General features: G+C 38.6%; 1 protein-coding gene across 1 annotated transcript in view; it reads right to left on the reverse strand.

Moving 5' to 3' along the window:
- The window catches only part of CSTF2 (cleavage stimulation factor subunit 2), a 36,060-nt gene that overhangs the window by 9,213 nt on the left and 9,375 nt on the right, over nt 1-17,472 (reverse strand). The window contains exons 8-11 of the mRNA XM_065915907.1: nt 12,648-12,710; nt 9,030-9,171; nt 8,078-8,253; nt 7,504-7,796 (exon numbers count right to left, since the gene is read on the reverse strand). Of these exons, the coding sequence (XP_065771979.1) occupies nt 7,504-7,796; nt 8,078-8,253; nt 9,030-9,171; nt 12,648-12,710 (674 nt within the window). The remainder of the gene's footprint in view (nt 1-7,503; nt 7,797-8,077; nt 8,254-9,029; nt 9,172-12,647; nt 12,711-17,472) is intronic.

Genomic DNA, 17,472 nt, shown 5'->3' on the forward strand with positions numbered 1-17,472 from the left:
GAAACAGACAAAGGATTAATCTCAAAAATATACAAGCAACTCCTGCAGCTCAATTCCAGAAAAATAAATGACCCAGTCAAAAAATGGGCCAAAGAACTAAACAGACATTTCTCCAAAGAAGACATACAGATGGCTAACAAACACATGAAAAGATGCTCAACATCACTCATTATCAGAGAAATGCAAATAAAAACCACAATGAGGTACCATTTCACGCCAGTCAGGACGGCTGCTATCCAAAAGTCTATAAGCAATAAATGCTAGAGAGGGTGTGGAGAAAAGGGAACCCTCTTACACTGTTGGTGGGAATGCAAACTAGTACAGCCACTATGGAGAACATTGTGCAGATTCCTTAAAAAGCTGGAAACAGAACTGCCATATGGCCCAGCAATCCCACTCCTGGGCATACACACTAAGGAAACCAGATCTGAAAGAGACAGGCATACCCCAATGTTTACTGCAGCACTGTTTACAATTGCCAGGACATGGAAGCAACCTAGATGCCCATCAGCATCTAAGATAGCTGTGGTACATATACACAATGGAATATTACTCAGCTATTAAAAATAATACATTTGACTCAGTTCTAATGAGATGGATGAAACTGGAGCCCTTTATACAGAGTGAAGTAAGCCAGAATGATAAACATCAATACAGTATACTAACGCATATATATGGAATTTAGAAAGATGGTAATGATAACCCTATATGTAAGACAGAAAAAGAGTCACAGATGTATAGGACAGACTTTTGGACTCTGTGGGAGAAGGCCAGGGTGGGATGATCTGAGAGAATAGCATTGAAACATGTATATTATTAAAAAAAAAAAAAGTGCCAGTCCAGGTTTGATGCATGAGACAAGTGGTTCAGGGGTGGTGCACTAGGATGACCCAGAGGGATGGGGTGGGGAGGGAGGTGGGAGGGGGGAGGGGGGTTCAGGATGGGGAACACATGTAAATCCGTTGTATATTCATATCAGTGTATGACAAAAACACTACAATACTGTAAAGTAATTAGCCTCCAACTAATATAAATAAATGAAAAAAAATTTTTAAAAAAGGATCAGATTGTGGAGATGAGTAAAAAAGCCAAATAAATGACTCTGAAGATCAGTTCCTACTGTTAGCAACCGCAGAAAGTAGGGTTTAGCCAGAGATCAACTAGTAAGTTGACACATTTGCTTATGACAGCACCAGCATCATCAGCAAATACCACAAAGCATAACTGCTGCTGCTAAGTCACTTCAGTCGTATCCGACTCTGTGTGACCCCATAGACAGCAGCCCACCAGGCTCCTCTGTCCCTGGGATTCTCCAGGCAAGAATACTGGAGTGGGCTGCCATTTCCTTCTCCAATGCATGCATGCATGCTAAGTCTGTGTGTGATCCCACAGACGGCAGCCCACCAGGTTTCTCGGTCCAAAGGACTTTAGGCAAGAATACTGGAGTCGGTTGCCATTTCCTTTTCCACAAAGCACAAATGGATACTATTAAATCAAGCAAAATTCATCCACATAAGCACAGGGAAAACTGACAGCATCCGAGAAACTATCACTCAGTGGAAACAGAAATGAAAGCTGACGTATTGTAGAATAATGTATGCTGGCTCACTGGGGAGCTACATTCACAGGGATACTGTCTACTTCTAATTTAATCAAACGTGGTTTATCCCAAAGGGCCCTATCCCATAAGTAAGATAGAAACCATCATAATGGGAGAGGCAGAAAGGAGACAGGAAGGTCTCTGGGGAAAAGATTACTATCAGCCCTACATTTGTTTTTTATAACTTCCCTCAGAGAATACACAGCAGATGCTTCTGCTAAATACAGATCAAGAAACATGACTGACCTGAGTTAACCAAGTTCAGTTATATCATTCTTACTGGTACTTAAGATCTTCAATGGGTTCAATCTTTTGGAAAACAACCAGAACCCAAGGAAAAGGCCTCAGAGCACCTAGAATACTTGTTAAAAGGTCTCTATGCTGGAATTATGTCCACACTCAAAGCATTCACCCAGAACTTAGGTGGTGGTTGTTGATCAGTTGCTAAGTCGTCTCTTTGTGACGCTGTGAACCCATGACCTGCAGCATGCCAGGCTTCCCTGTCCTTCACTATCTCCTGGAGTTTGGTCAAACTCATGTCCATTGAGTCAGTGATTCCACCTAACCATCTCATCCTCTGCCACCCCTTCTCCTCTTGTCCTCAATCTTTCCTGTCATCAGGGTTTTTTCCAATGAATTGGCTGTTTGCAATCAGGTGGCCAAAGAATTGGAACTTCAGCTTCAGCATAAGTCCCTCTAATGAATATTCAGGGTTGATTTCCTTGAGGACTAACTGGTTTGATCTCTGTTCTCCAAGCGACTCTCAACAGTCTTCTTGAGCACAACTTGAAAGCATCAATTCTTCAGTGCCCAGCCTTCTTTATGGCCCAACTCTCACGTCCATACATGACTACTTGACTATATGGACCTTTGCTGGCAAAGTGATGTTTCTGCTTTTTGATATGCTGTCTAGGTTTGTCATATTTTTTCTTCCAAGGAGCAAGCGTCTTTTAATTCCATGGCTGTAGTCACCATCTGCAGTGATTTTGGAGCCCAAGAAAATAAAGTCTGTCGTTGTTTCCACTGTTTCCCCATCTATTTGCCATGAAGTGATGGCAGTGGATGCCGTGACCTTAGTTTTTTTAATGTTGAGTTTTATGCCAGCTTTTTCACTCTCCTCTTTCAACCTCATCAAGAGGCTCTTTAGTTCCTTTTCACTTTCTGCTATTACAGTAGTATCAGCTGCATATCTGAGGTAGCTGATATTTCTCCTGGAAATCTTGATTCCAGCTTGTGCTTCATCAAGCCTGGCATTTCACATGATGTACCCTGTTAAATAAGCAGGGTGACAATAAACAGCCTTGACGTAATCCTTTTCCAATTTGGAACGAGTCTGTTGTTCCATGTCTGGTTCCAACTATTGTTTCTTGTCCTGCATACAGGTTTCTCAGGGGACATGTAAGGTGGCCTGGTATTTCCACCTCTAAGAATTTTCCAGTTTGTTGTGATCCATAAAGTCAAAGGCTTTAGCATAGTCACTGTAGCAAAAGTACATTTTTTAAAATTCCCTTGGTTTTTCTATAATCCAATGGATGTTGGCAATTTGATCTCTGCTCTTATTAAACACAAACTGTTAATAAACATGATACCTGCTTCCCCAGCAGATGAAAAGCAGCAAAGCATAAAAGAAATGTGAATAAACCATTAGGAGCACATATAATAGCATTGTGAAGAACCAGGTGACAGTCTGACAGTGAAAGACACCAGAAAGCAAAGCAGGAAATAACTATGATTTCTATTATAGCATATATAATAATGAATGGGTACATTTAATGATGACCTTGAGTAATCAAAAATGATCAAAATCATTTTTTGCATCCTGTTTAAGAAAAGAAGAAAGCACAGTATCTTTTGTAAATGATTTTTCATTAAAATAGTTTAAAACCTTGGTTGAATAATTCTATTATCTGGAACATTCATTTGCATGCATTAACTCAGTTCCCGAAGACACTAGAGACATGAAGCATTAGAACAGCTTTGTACAGATTGCTAACATACTATCACTTTCAGTTCTTTATCAATACTGAATCCAGAGACCAGTCTGAACCTTAATGACCTGTTATGGACCTGAAATATCTATGAGAATAACATTTTTGAGGCTTCAGTTAATATTAATTTAAGGTACTGTAATGTTATCTAACCATTTAATAATGGCCATTTAAAGTTTCTAGAAGAACCTGTTCTAGGCAGACAAGTAATAATACAGGTAAGTGTGAATCTAGGTTTACTAAGACAGTCCCAGTTTAATGCTTTTGCCTCACAGTAATTACTGACAGCACCCTCAAATGTGTCTCTGTATAGACAATAAGTTATATAATTACCCTAGTAAAAGGAAGTCTTTATCAACAAGTTTCCAACTAGGTGGATGGAAGTTAATTTCAAAATTTGATTTAAAATTATGAATTAAGGATATACTATTAGGTTAAAAAACAAGGTGCAGAACAGTGAAAGGAGGAAAAAATAAGAATACATGTATATTCATATTTGCAAAAATAGTATGTATTCTGATTTGCTAGAATGATACATTATAACAAAATGTGATTATCTATAGGATATGGGGGTCACAGGAAGACAGGTATGGGGAGGAAGGGAGGTTCTTACTGTCTATCTTTTATACATGAGTGAATGTACTTTATATTATTTGTTTATAAGAAAACAAATTGAACAATTTTTAAAAGTTTTAAGATAGGTCTGTTAAGATCTTCTATTTCTTCCTGGTTCAGTTTTGGAAAGTTATACTTTTCTAAGAATTTGTCCATTTCTTCCAAGTTGTTCATTTTATTGGCATAGAGCTGCTGGTAGTAGTCTCTTATGATCCTTTGTATTTCAGAGTTGTCTGTTGTGATCTCTCCATTTTCATTTCTAATTTTGTTGATTTGGTTCTTCTCCCTTTGTTTCTTGATGAGTCTGGCTAATGGTCTGTCAATTTTATTTACCTTTTCAAAAAACCAGCTTTTGGCTTTGTTGATTTTTGCTATGATCTCTTTTGTTTCTTTTGCATTTATTTCTGCCCTAATTTTTAAGATTTCTTTCCTTCTACTAACTCTGGGGTTCTTCATTTCTATGGAGAACAGTGTGGAGATTTCTTAAAAAACTGGACATAGAACTGCCATATGACTCAGCAATCCCACTCCTGGGCATACACACTGAGGAAACCAGATCTGAAAGAGACACGTGTACCCCAATGTTCATCGCAGCACTGTTTATAATAGCCAGGACATGGAAGCAACCTAGATGCCCATCAGCAGATGAATGGATAAGGAAGCTATGGTACATATACACAATGGAATATTACTCAGCCATTAAAAAGAATTCAATGGAATCAGTTCTAATGAGATGGATGAAACTGGAGCCCATTAAACAGAGTGAAGTAAGCCAGAAAGATAAAGACCAATACAGTATACTAACGCATATATATGGAATTTAAAAAGATGGTAACGATAACCCTATATGCAAAACAGAAAAAGAGACACAGATGTACAGAACAGACTTTGGGACTCTGTGGGAGAAGGCAAGGGTGGGATGTTCTGAGAGAACAGCACTGAAACAAGTATACTATCAAGGGTGAAACAGATCTCCAGCCCAGGCTGGATGCATGAGACAAGTGCTCAGGGCTGGTGCACTGGGATGATCCAGAGGGATGGGATGGGGAGGGAGGTGGGAGGGGGGATTGGGATGGGGAACACATGTAAATCCATGGCTGATTCATGTCAGTGTATGGTAAAACCACTACAATACTGTAAAGTAATTAGCCTCCAACTAATAAAAATAAATGAAAATAAAATAAAAATAATAAAATTAAAAAAATAAAAGTTTTAAGATAAAATTTTTCTCTACCTCAAATCTAATTGGCTTTCCAGAATCTACTAATGAAAACTATGATAAATTTAACATTGCAGAGTAACAAGTCCAAGGACTAGAAGATAAAAGACCAAGAAATTACTGACAAACAGTCTTCCAGTCATTATTTTTGACATCTTTCTCAAAAGACTTCTCAATAGAATTATATAAGGACATCATGCAGTTATTTGTTATTTATCTCTCCACTAGAATGCAAGCTCTACAGGTGCAGGACTTTATTTTGTTCACCCTGCTCTATCTCCACTACCTATAGCTCTGTCTGATATACAGTAAGTGCTCAACAAATATTTGTTGAACAACTGAATGAAAGCATTAAAAACCCATTTTAATTATGAGGCTTACTGACCATAGAGGGCACAATAAAAATCAAGCCCCAAAACACATTTTTTTAAAAAAAGTACAACTTGAAAAACAGTAACCAAGTTTTTTCCTACACATACCAGAAAACAACATATGCACATTTCATATTAAAGAGGAGGGACAGATACACATATACACAATATACAATGTCCAGATAACAGAGACATAGTAGTATAGTAGGACACAACATAGGTTCTATTCCTTGCTCTACCACTTTTTTAGTTTTATGAATTTGGATAAGTCACCTGAATTCTTGGGTCTCAGTTTCCAAACCTATAAAATGAGAGAATTGAATGTGTGACATGTTCCATTTCACTCTGACCATACAATTCTCTCTCATACACACATACACATGCATGCCTGAGAGGGAGTAAGGCACAGAAGCATATAGGAGAGAAAAGAGAAACACAAGTACATAGAGGAAGGAGGAAGTCACACTGAAGAAATGTGAAGGTGGAAGAGCTAGAGGCAAACAAAAGTACTAGCAGAAAAAAAAACACAAAACAAAATAAGCAAACAAACTCAAGGAGAAGATACACATGTACTACCTGAAGGGTATAAAAGATGGAGATGACAACATATAGATAATCATAGCCCACCATAACACATAGCTGGAGAAAGCCAAATAAAGAGAAAGAAGAGAAAATTCAGTTGCACAGCTTTTAAGGTGAGCATTAGTAAATTGCCATTCACACTCCACTGTTCACTTTAGACTATGTGATGAAAGTAAATTAAAACAGATTTCTGCAAACCTAAGATTAGCTAAATGGCCACAAATAGCTCTTCATATGTTTGAATGCAGTAGTTCTTAGGGCTATACATTAGAATCATTTGGGGGAGGCTTTTCAAATTATCCATGCCTAGATTCTACTGATGTACACACTGTCCATTAAAATCAGGGGCTCTCATCAGCAGATGAATGGATAACAAAGCTGTGGTACATATACACCATGGAATATTACTCAGCCATTAAAAAGAATTCATTTGAATCAGTTCTAATGAGATGGATGAAACTGGAGCCCATTATACAGAGTGAAGTAAGCCAGAAAGATAAAGAACATTACAGCATACTAACACATATATATGGAATTTAGAAAGATGGTAATGATAACCCTATATGCAAAACAGAAAAAGAGACACAGATGTACAGAACAAACTTCTGGACTCTGTGGGAGAAGGTGAGGGTGGGATGTTTTGAAAGAACAGCATGTATATTATCTATGGTGAAACAGATCACCAGCCCAGGTGGGATGCATGAGACAAGTGCTCAGGCCTGGTACACTGGGAAGACCCAGAGGAATCGGGTGGAGAGGGAAGTGGGAGGGGGGATCGGGATGGGGAATACATGTAACTCTATGGCTGATTCATGTCAATGTATGACAAAACCCACTTTAATATTGTAAAGTAATTAGCCTCCAACTAATAAAAATAAATGAAAAAAAAATTAAAATCAGGGGCTCTATTCTGAATGGAATTTGAAATGGTGGGACAAGGTTATACTTATGGACTATACTCCTGGCAGTCAGAAAACCACCACAACCTAAGGAACAGAGAAACAAAAGGAAGGGAGATCCTAATCTTCCCCAACAAGCTCAGAAACCAGAAGGCAGTAATAATCAGCCTCAATAACCAATTCCTAAATAGATCAAGACCTCACATGGAAGTGAGAGTACTACACATACCTGTCTGGATCCCTGGGGTCCAACGGCCCCCATGTTAATTGGACTGGGACCTTGCATTCCACTAGGTATAGGGCCTCTTGGGCCTGGCACTGGGCCCCTTGTATCCATGCTTCTGGCCTCCATTCCTCTTACTTCCATTGCACGAGCCTCCATAGCGCGGGCCTCCATTGCACGGGCCTCCATTGCACGGGCCTCCATTGCACGGGCTTCTAATCCTCTAGCATCTAATCCTCTAGCCTCCATGGCTCGTGCTTCCATCCCTCGTGCATCTATGCCTCGGGGATCTCTTCCACCTATAAAAAAAAGTTGAAAAACTATTCGGTAGCTACCCACATTTACTGCAAGAAGAACCAATAATCAAAGAATGACAGAAATCTATTTTCTCCAGTCACATCTCCCCCAGCTACATGAGACTGCTTTCTCCTTTTCAATTTCTCAAATTTTCAGATAAACTTGAAAAATGTTTGCCAACTCTACTGCCCCAGCATTCTGAATCCCAGATTGGAGCCTAAGACAGAGCATTCATCATGAGTCCACAACTACCAGTCAGCTTTGTGACATGGTTTCCCCTCACCTCTGCCATCCAAGGGTGGACCCCTCTGATCTATCATGGGTCCTCTTGGCTCTGCCATTAGAGGTCTGGGCTCAGTTAATGGCCCTCCCCTCATCTCATGTGGGGGTGGGCCACGGCTGTCATGGCCAGGGACATGGTGCATGGGCGGACCCTGATGAGGTGGTCCCAGGTAACCTCTAGAGATGGAGAAAAAAATGTTAAATTTTAAAAGAGAACAAAACAACATGAAAAGTGTCAACCAGAAGATCAGTAAGTAAAAATTAGATAAAGAACTGATACAAACATCAGTCTACAAATTCTAAGAGAATAACACAAAACAGGTCAAAGACAAACTATAGAGATGTAAACCCATGTATTTCAGAATTTCATATTTGGTCAGGGAACTCAAATTAAGGAGGAATTAATGGATATCCAGTATATATAATGAATACACAGTATGGTGCTTAAGAACATGGGTTATTGTATGGGTTCAAATCTGGGCTTTATCACGTATTAGTTGTGTGATCTTCAGCACATTTGCTTAACTTCTTGATGCCTTGGTTTCTTCATCTGTAACATGGGACTGATATTAGTATCAACCTCAGGGTTAGTATCAACAACAGGGTTGTTGTGTAGATTTAATGGAATAATCTCAATGAAGTATTCAAAGCAGATTCAATGGCATAAACCCCATTAATATCATTATTATTATTCTATTATTAGTAGTTTTTCCCCAGTCCAATATGTCTGCTAGAATTTCTAATTCCTGAGGATGAAGTAGCAATGGTTAGTTCAAAATGACATACTTCAACTACAAATTCTGCCCAGCAAGTGCTTTGTTTTGGACAGTGGTCATGAATATTTATTTATCTTTTGAAATAGGCAAACAGGCACAAATGGTATAAGAAGACTGTTCTCAAAGCAAGGGAATATTCTAATTCTTCCAATCTTTTTCTTCTGTGTCAGGGCTTACCTAGGTTCTACCTCTCCAGTTACAGAAAGTAAAGTGCCTCCGCGTGGGTCATTTGGAGCATCTCCCAACAGACCTCGAGGCGTTGGGACGTTGGCAGGCAAGGGCCCACGCTGCATAGCTGCTCTGGGGTCTTGCATTGGCACTGACAGGGAAACAAACGGGGAGTTAACTGCTGTGAAGGACACATATGGCAACAAGGAATGACTCTACCACTGACAACGTAGTTCAGACACCGTAGAGTGGATGAAATCTCACCACAGCAGAGTCCTCTTGCAGCTCAAGAACAGAAGCAGGGTATAGGCAGAATCTGTGCCAGGTCAGAGGTATGGATGGAATTATATAAAGAGCAAACTGGGGAGCAACCTGCCAAGGCCTAGCACTGAAATCTGAAGAAGAAACTTGGGCCCTTGGTTTTGCTTAGAATCAATCTTAGTTCAAGGATCAGAGCCACAAAAGAGTTAGGGTCTTGGCATATGTGAACACTGCCATGGCTCTGTGAGAACTGGCTGTCTCCTTACAGACTGCTATTCCATCCAAGCCTCCTGACACCAGTAGGGAGGGAGTACAGCCTCAGACAGATGCCCATATCCTCCATGTTCTCTGCCCTGTGTGAAGACATCAATCTTAGGCCTGTGGCCTCAAGAGGGAGAAAAAAAAAAACACCAACCCCAAACACTACCCTTTTGGGTTCCAAACGTGAAGATGACTGCCGAGCAGTCCTTATCCTCTCAATGTCCCACCCTGAACATCACAAGCAAAAGGAAGCCCGCAGATACAATGGGTACCTTGAACTCGCTCAATTGATGCAGGCCCGGTGGGTCCCACGGGCGAGTGCTGTACAGTTCCTAAGTGAGCAGTAAGTTCAAAAGGAGAAAGAGCAGACACTTAAAATAGCTTGCACACACACATGCAGAAGCATACAGACACTGGAGATTTATACATAATACCAGTTAAAAAGCTAAGAGGTCATTAGCTTGCCCTGGGCCACAAAATCTTCCTAAACTATATGATCTGAAACTGTCCTGCTTTGATGAGACTGCTTCCTAAGGTAAAACCTGTGGGCCACTGATTTTATCTGGGCAGGAATAACCACCTACTTGTAATTTTCACCTCTGCTACTAGGATTCCCCTTAAATCTTATGATACTATGAAAAAAAAAAAAGAAACAAAATATAAAACAGATGCTTCTGAATCTCTAGTTAGGCAAAGGAGGCAAACATATTTTCACAAGCAAAAAATGGAAGAAATTGCAGTGAATCTGGAGGGCAAGATTTATTCTGGAAAAGCCCATAACAAAAGTGGAACAGTATTACTTCTGTCATACTTTAAGGCACAAAAATTCCTGCTATCAAACGGGAAATACAGTGAATGAACTTTAGATAAAGAAAGAGAATATCACTCCTCAAGAAGTACTCAGCCACTGTAAGTAAGTTTTTGATAAACACCACGACACCGGTAAAGACTAATAAGATGACAAGGGTACCAATGCTAAACTAAGGCAGCAGAAGGCAAGAAGTCTCTTCTTAAACATCTCACTGTCTCTTTTCACCTTTACAGATGTTAAAAAGAAGTATGAACTGCAGGAAAAGAATGACAAACTGGGTACAAATGAAAGATTCTTGCTTCTTCTGCTGGGTACTAAAGGAAAACTAGGAAGGAAAGTCTCATTTTATCTCTTCATGAAGACATCCTTCATATACCTTCAAAACTCAACTCATTTCCCTTTGTTAACTTTTGACCAGAAGGGTGAAGATAACTATATCAAGAGGGAAGATGTCTTATGGAAGTGTGTATTAAACAAAGTTTGGTTTATTCATGGCTGGGGGAGAGGCAAAGGTATGACTGGAACTCTAATCCCTTCTTTCTAAGTATTCAAAGCAGAAATACTTTGTGACACATACTACTGATAGTGGCAGAGCTGGGTAGGGCACAACAGCCCAAAAGCATGGGCTGCTCAGATGAGGTGTTTGGACGAAAGCTTGTTCCACTGTCAACAGCCTGACAAGATTATGCGTTGTCACTTCAGCCACCAATATCAGTATATAAACCACAGACAAGGAGTATAGTGCATAGACTTTTATCTTAGTATTTTGCTTAAAAAAAAAGGGGGGGTTTGGGGGAATTCCCTGGCAGTCCAGTGGTTAGGACTCAGTGCTTTTACTGAGATGGCCTGGGTTCAATCCCTGGTTGGGGAATTAAGATCCCCCGAGCCATTGGGCATAGCTAAAAAAAATTAAAAAATAATTCAAAAATGGGTTTTACTTATCGACCACACACTAATAAGTAATTTAAGCTTCCTTATACTTATCCAAAGCAGTTCTTTCTAATCACAAGGACACAATGAACAAGAATATGTGCTTAGTCACTCAATTGTGTTCAACTCTTTGCAGACCCCATGGACTGCAGCCCGCCAGCCTCCTCAGTCCATGGGGTTTCCCAGGCAAGAATACTGGAGTGGGTTGTCATTTCCTCCTCCAGGGGATCTTTCTGATCCAGGAATTGAACCCAGCTCTCTCTCTTTCTCTCTCTCTCTCTCTCTCTCTCTCTCGCATTGTAGGCAGATTCTTTACCATCTGAGCCACCAGGGAAGCCCATGAATTAGAATAGAAGACATTAAAAAGCATTTTTGGAAGTTAATAGAAGCAATGTGGACTGACAGAAAGAGGAGAGATTTTAGAGTCAGAGATTTTGGAATCTTAGTTCTGCAACTTATTAGCTGGAAGAGAAGACGAGTGCACCAAGCCCAGTTTACATTATTCAGATACCAGTATTTACTTACCTTGTCCCCTTCAGAAAGTAACTCAGAACTCTGAGCTTCTGGCTCTTCACCTGAAAACTGAAGTGCTGCCACCCCCACCTATCTTGCAAGGTTGTTTATGAAAACTAAAGTGTGCGGCCTATAGGATGCACTCAGTTTTATTGTTAGTTCTTTTTTTTTTTTCCCTCTCTCTCTTCCCGATGTTGGTTTCAAACAAATCACTGTAATCTTTTTCTTCAAACTTCAGTAACAGAGAGAAATAACGTGGTGATTTTGGAGTAGCTGTCACTGTGGTGGTATCCAGTGTTACTACCACAGTATAACATACACTTACCAAGCAGGAATCACAGACCTTTGATTCCCCACCCCCTAGTTTTCTCTGGGGTTTAAATTTAGTCTTCCATATATCTAGCCACATGTTACATGCTCATTACTAAAATTCCTTACTCAGATCTCCATAGAGGGAGAGGGAACATGTGAGTAGAAGCATTAAACTACCAGGAAAATGTGATATAAGTTAAACAGAAACAAAGAATTCATTTGCTTCATCATTAATTCTTGTAGAGTTGGGCTCTAAATCACTTGAGAGTGCTATCCAACAGAATTTTCTGCAATGATAGAAATGTTCTATATCTGCAATATCCAGTATGGTATCCTAGCCATATGCAGCTACTGAGCACTTAGAATGCAGCTAGTGTACATGAGGAACTGAGTTTTAGATTTTACTTAATTTCCCTTTAATCCAATTTAATTAATTTCATATTTGAATAGCCAAGTGTGGTTTCTGGCTGCCATACCAGTGCAGATATAGAACATTTCCAAGTCTAGTCCACATTAATTGGATATTAGTATTTATTTACCTTGTCCCCGCTCCATGGACACTGGTCCACTTCCTGGCATTCCAACCTGGGCCTGCATTCCTCCTAGAAGATAAAGGGCAGGAAAGAAAAACATAAAGACAGTAGTAGAAAAATTTGGACAATGGCTATCAACAAATTTCCCCTTTCTGCCCCATAAGCAGAAACCTACAAAGGAGGATCATGAACTACAACTAAACAATGAATTTATACAGAAGATGAGAGTTTGTTTAAGTTTGTTACTTAAGCTTCAGTGACAGAAAAGTGAGTTATGTGAGATTAAGTAAGATTAAGCGAGTTAAGATTAAGATTCTTAATCTCACTCATTACCAAAACCTTGGCAGGGGGTTCTGTAATACAGCATAATGGCACATACTTCCCCCCACAAGAGTTAGTACTGTTCCCAGGATACTTTGTATTATAAATGTGTGAGTATACTGTTTCAGTGGTGACAAAGATTTGTGGGGGCACAGCTGGCATTTTATGAGAAGCCAACAGGTATACTATTAATAGATGTCCTGCAAAATATGAGACAGTTCTATCAAATTGAGAATTACTCTATCCTGCAAAACTTTCAAATGTCTTGCTGAATAGTCACATAAATGAAAATCTTTTTACAATCGTCTGAACTTAGAACTTGTCTGTTTTATTTGTAAGCAAAGAGCTTCTTTGCCCTGTTTTTACACCAACACATACACACACTGAATTTTCCAAAAACGCAATTACTGATCATTATGGGTACTGTCTCTTGTTAATAACTTTACCAAGAGTTTTCATTTTCACCATTCAGAAAATCACATCATCAATGTCAATGGTCCTTGTGGTATCTGAATTGCCAAAACATACCTGGATCTATCTTTTACAGTATAGGTGCAAACATCTGTTATTTTTTGTTTTCTAGTGTACTTGTGCTCAAATACTTGCATATTTATAATATTTTTTATTATAAGTTAATTTCCTTTCACTTCCCCCTTATATTATAGTTAGGGTAACTATACCGCATTTTCTTGGAAACCATGTTAAGTATGCTATGTCATCTGTACATTCCATTTTAGGATAGTAAAGCATCACTGTAAGATATCTGTTACAAAAAGGAGTCACTGGGTCTAATAGTGTTGAGAATGACAGTTCTACTCTAACCAGCAGGGATATGATTGCTATACAAAGACTAAACATGTACCACAAGCACTTGTCTGGTCCTTCCCACACGGCAGCAATTTTCTTTTCCCCAAAACAATAATATTTGCCGCAAAAGGGGAGAAAAGACAGGCTGAACTATTTGCAGTTCTTTAATACTTATCTAAAATACCCAAGTACATGTCACATTCTCTTATCCAATTTAACATGTCAGGCACCAAACAGCCATGAATTGAGAACCTGAATCTGTGCTAGCCCTAAAAATGTTACTAAGTAATTGTCATTTTAGACAACTGATTTGATAAAATTAATATAGCCTCCAGGCTTGCTCATCTGTAGAGGGAACGAGTATCTTCTCAGAATGTGGTCCCCAGACGAGCAGCATCAGCATCACCAGGAATGTGTCAGAAGTGCAAAGCTCAGAGCCCTACCTCAGACCTGCTGATTTAGAAAGTTTGGGTGTGGAGACCAGTAATCTGTGTTTTAATAAGCCCTTCAGGTGAAGCTAATGCACATTAACATCTGAGGTCTAAATGATTTCAAAGTTCTCTTTTAGCCATAACATGCTATGATTTATTCAGACTACTCACCAAAACAATACAAAGATTCAGGATCTGAGGTAAACAGTGGCAGAAGGCATCATGAGCCTAATTTCTCATATTACACTATAACATAATGGCACCTTTATTTGTATGGGCTAGCTTCCCAGAAGTGGAATTGGTGGGTCAAAGTATGCATGAATTTTTAATGTGAGACTATTAAAAGGATGAAAAACTTCACATTTCCACTAGCAATGTATAGCATCACTCCCTCTACCAAGTGTCATCTCTGAAAACTTTTGCTTGTCTGCTAGGCTCAAGTATAGTGAAATCTTGTTATTTAATTTGCAATCCCCTGAAAAGAAATGAATGTTTTTATTGCCATCTGGATTTGCTCTTCTATGAAGTGCCTACTCATTTTCTTTGCTTACTTTTCTACTAGTTTGTTTCCCCTTCTCAGCAACTGCCAAAGAGCTTCGTACAGGGTATCCCAAAACTTGTAGGGAAGTTTTAATAACTTCAGAACTATAAATGCTACGAACTCATTAAAAAACTTGAAAATTCAACTACTTAAATTCCTTTTACACTTACTTTATGTTTCTAATACTCTAGAACTAGCAAAGTTCCTTTATTCTTTAATAAGGTGCTAAGGATATTCACTTTCCTTTAAATACTGCTTTCACTATTTCCCCACACACTTTTTAATGGAGTGTATTACTTTTTGTTGTATTTTTGATAATTTATAAATTTCTTTTTATTTCCTCTTTAATTCAAAGATTATCAAGAATATGCTCCTTAACTTTAAAAGGTTTTTTTCAGTTGCCTTTTAATTATTTATTCCTATCTTTATTGGCTTATAAGCAAAAAATGCAGCATGTAAAATCTCTACATATTAAAACTTTATACTTTTTATGGCTAAGTAGTCACTTTTTAATGGGGTGACTATATTTTCTAGTCAAAATACATAAGGCTCCCTCTCTACATTAAATCAAGCTTACTGGTTCCATTATTTTATTTCTAAACATCCTTAACTATGTTTTGTCTACAGATGACAATGATTTATATACTGTATGTTAACAGTTCATGACAATGTTAAGTACAGAAATGGAGAGACATTTTAATAGCAACTTGACACTGCTGTGACATACAAATGCATGATGTGCACTAGGCTCCTTGAACAGGGCATAGACCAGATTAGGTGTTTCTCAATTCATGTAAAAAGTTGCATGTCACAAGTTGCACACTTGCCATGTGTAGTAGGACCACATTACATACAACTTGTGATATTGTAAGGTAAGCTAAGTGAAAGTGAAGTCGCTCAGTCATGTCCGACTCTTTGCGACCCCATGGACTGTAGCCCACCAGGCTCCTCTGTCCATGGGATTCTCCAGGCAAGAATACTGGAGTGGGTTGCCATTTCCTTCTCCATAAGGTAAGCTAGGCACCTATAACACAAGAAAATATATAAAACATGGAATCTCTTTCAGTGAAAAGTAATTTAAGTTCAACGGTAACTCTATAGGATAAGGGAAAACTGTTGAGTTTGCAGAAACTTATTTAAAAATCCCTTCTCCCAGGAACATACCTCAACATAATAAAAGCCATATATGATAAACCCAAGCAAACATTATCCTGTTGATGAAAGATGATGAAAAACTGAAAGCATTTCCCCTAAAGTCAGGAACAAGACAAGGGCGCCCACTCTCACCACTACTATTTAACATAGTTTAGGAAGTTTTAGCCACAGTAATCAGAGAAGAAAAAGAAATAAAAAGAATCCAGATTGGAGAAGAAGAAGTAAAACTCTCACTGTCTGACACGATCCTCTACATAGAAAACCCTAAGGACTCCACCAGAAAATTACTAGGCTAATCAATGAATACAGTAAAGCAGCAGGATATAAAATTAACACACCGAAATCCCTTGCATTCCTATACACTAACAATGAGAAAACAGAAATTAAGGAAACTATTCCATTCACCATTGCAATGAAAAGAATAAAATACTTAGGAATATATCTACCTAAAGAAACAAAAAGACCTATTTTTAGAAAAATATAAAACACTGATGAAAGAAATCAAAGAGGACACAAATAAACGGAGAAATACACCATGTTCATGGACTGGAAGAATCAATATAGCAAAAATGAGTATACTACCCAAAGCAATCTATAGATTCAATGCAATCCCTGTCAAGCTACCAACGGTATTTTTCACAGAACTAGAACAAATAATTTCACAATTTGTATGGAAATATGAAAAACTTTGAATAGCCAAAGCAATCTTGAATAATGGAGAATGAAACTGGAGGACTCAACCTGCCTGACTTCAGATTATACTACAAAGCTACAGTTATCAAGACAATAGGTACTGGCACAAAGACAGAAATATAGATCAATGGAACAAAATAGAGAGCCCAGAGATAAATCCACGCACCTATGGGCACCTTATCTTTGACAAAGGAGGAAAGAATATACAATGGAGAAAAGATAATCTCTTTAACCAGTGATGCTGGGTAAACTGGTCAAGCACTTGTAAAAGAATGAAACTAGAACACTTTCTAACACCATACACAAAAATAAACTCAAAATGGATTAAAGATCTAAATGTAAGACCAGAAACTATAAAACTCCTAGAGGAAAACATAGGCAAAACACTCTCTGACATAAATCACAGCAGGATCCTCTATGACCCACCTCCAAGAGTAATGGAAATAAAAGCAAAAATAAACAAATGGGACCTAATTAAACTTAAAAGCTTTTGCACAACGAAGGAAACTATAAGCAAGGTGAAAAGGCAGCCTCCAAAATAGGAGAAAATAATAGCAAACGAAGCAATGACAAAGAATCTCAAAATTACATAAGCAGCTCCTGCAGCTCAATTTCAGAAAAATAAACGACCCAATCAAAAAATGGGCTAAAGAACTAAACAGACATTTCTCCAAAGAAGACATACAGATGGCTAACAAACACATGAAAAGATGCTCACCACCACTCATTACCAGAGAACTGCAAATCAAAACCACAAATAGGTACCATCTCACACCGGTCAGAATAGATGCTATCCAAAAGTCTACAAACAATAAACACTGGAGAGGGTGTGGAGAAAAGGGAACCCAATGTACCCCAATGTTCATCACAGCACTGTTTACAA

The sequence above is a fragment of the Muntiacus reevesi genome, chromosome X, assembly GCF_963930625.1.
Source record: "Muntiacus reevesi chromosome X, mMunRee1.1, whole genome shotgun sequence".
In the NCBI taxonomy this organism is placed as follows: domain Eukaryota; kingdom Metazoa; phylum Chordata; class Mammalia; order Artiodactyla; family Cervidae; genus Muntiacus; species Muntiacus reevesi.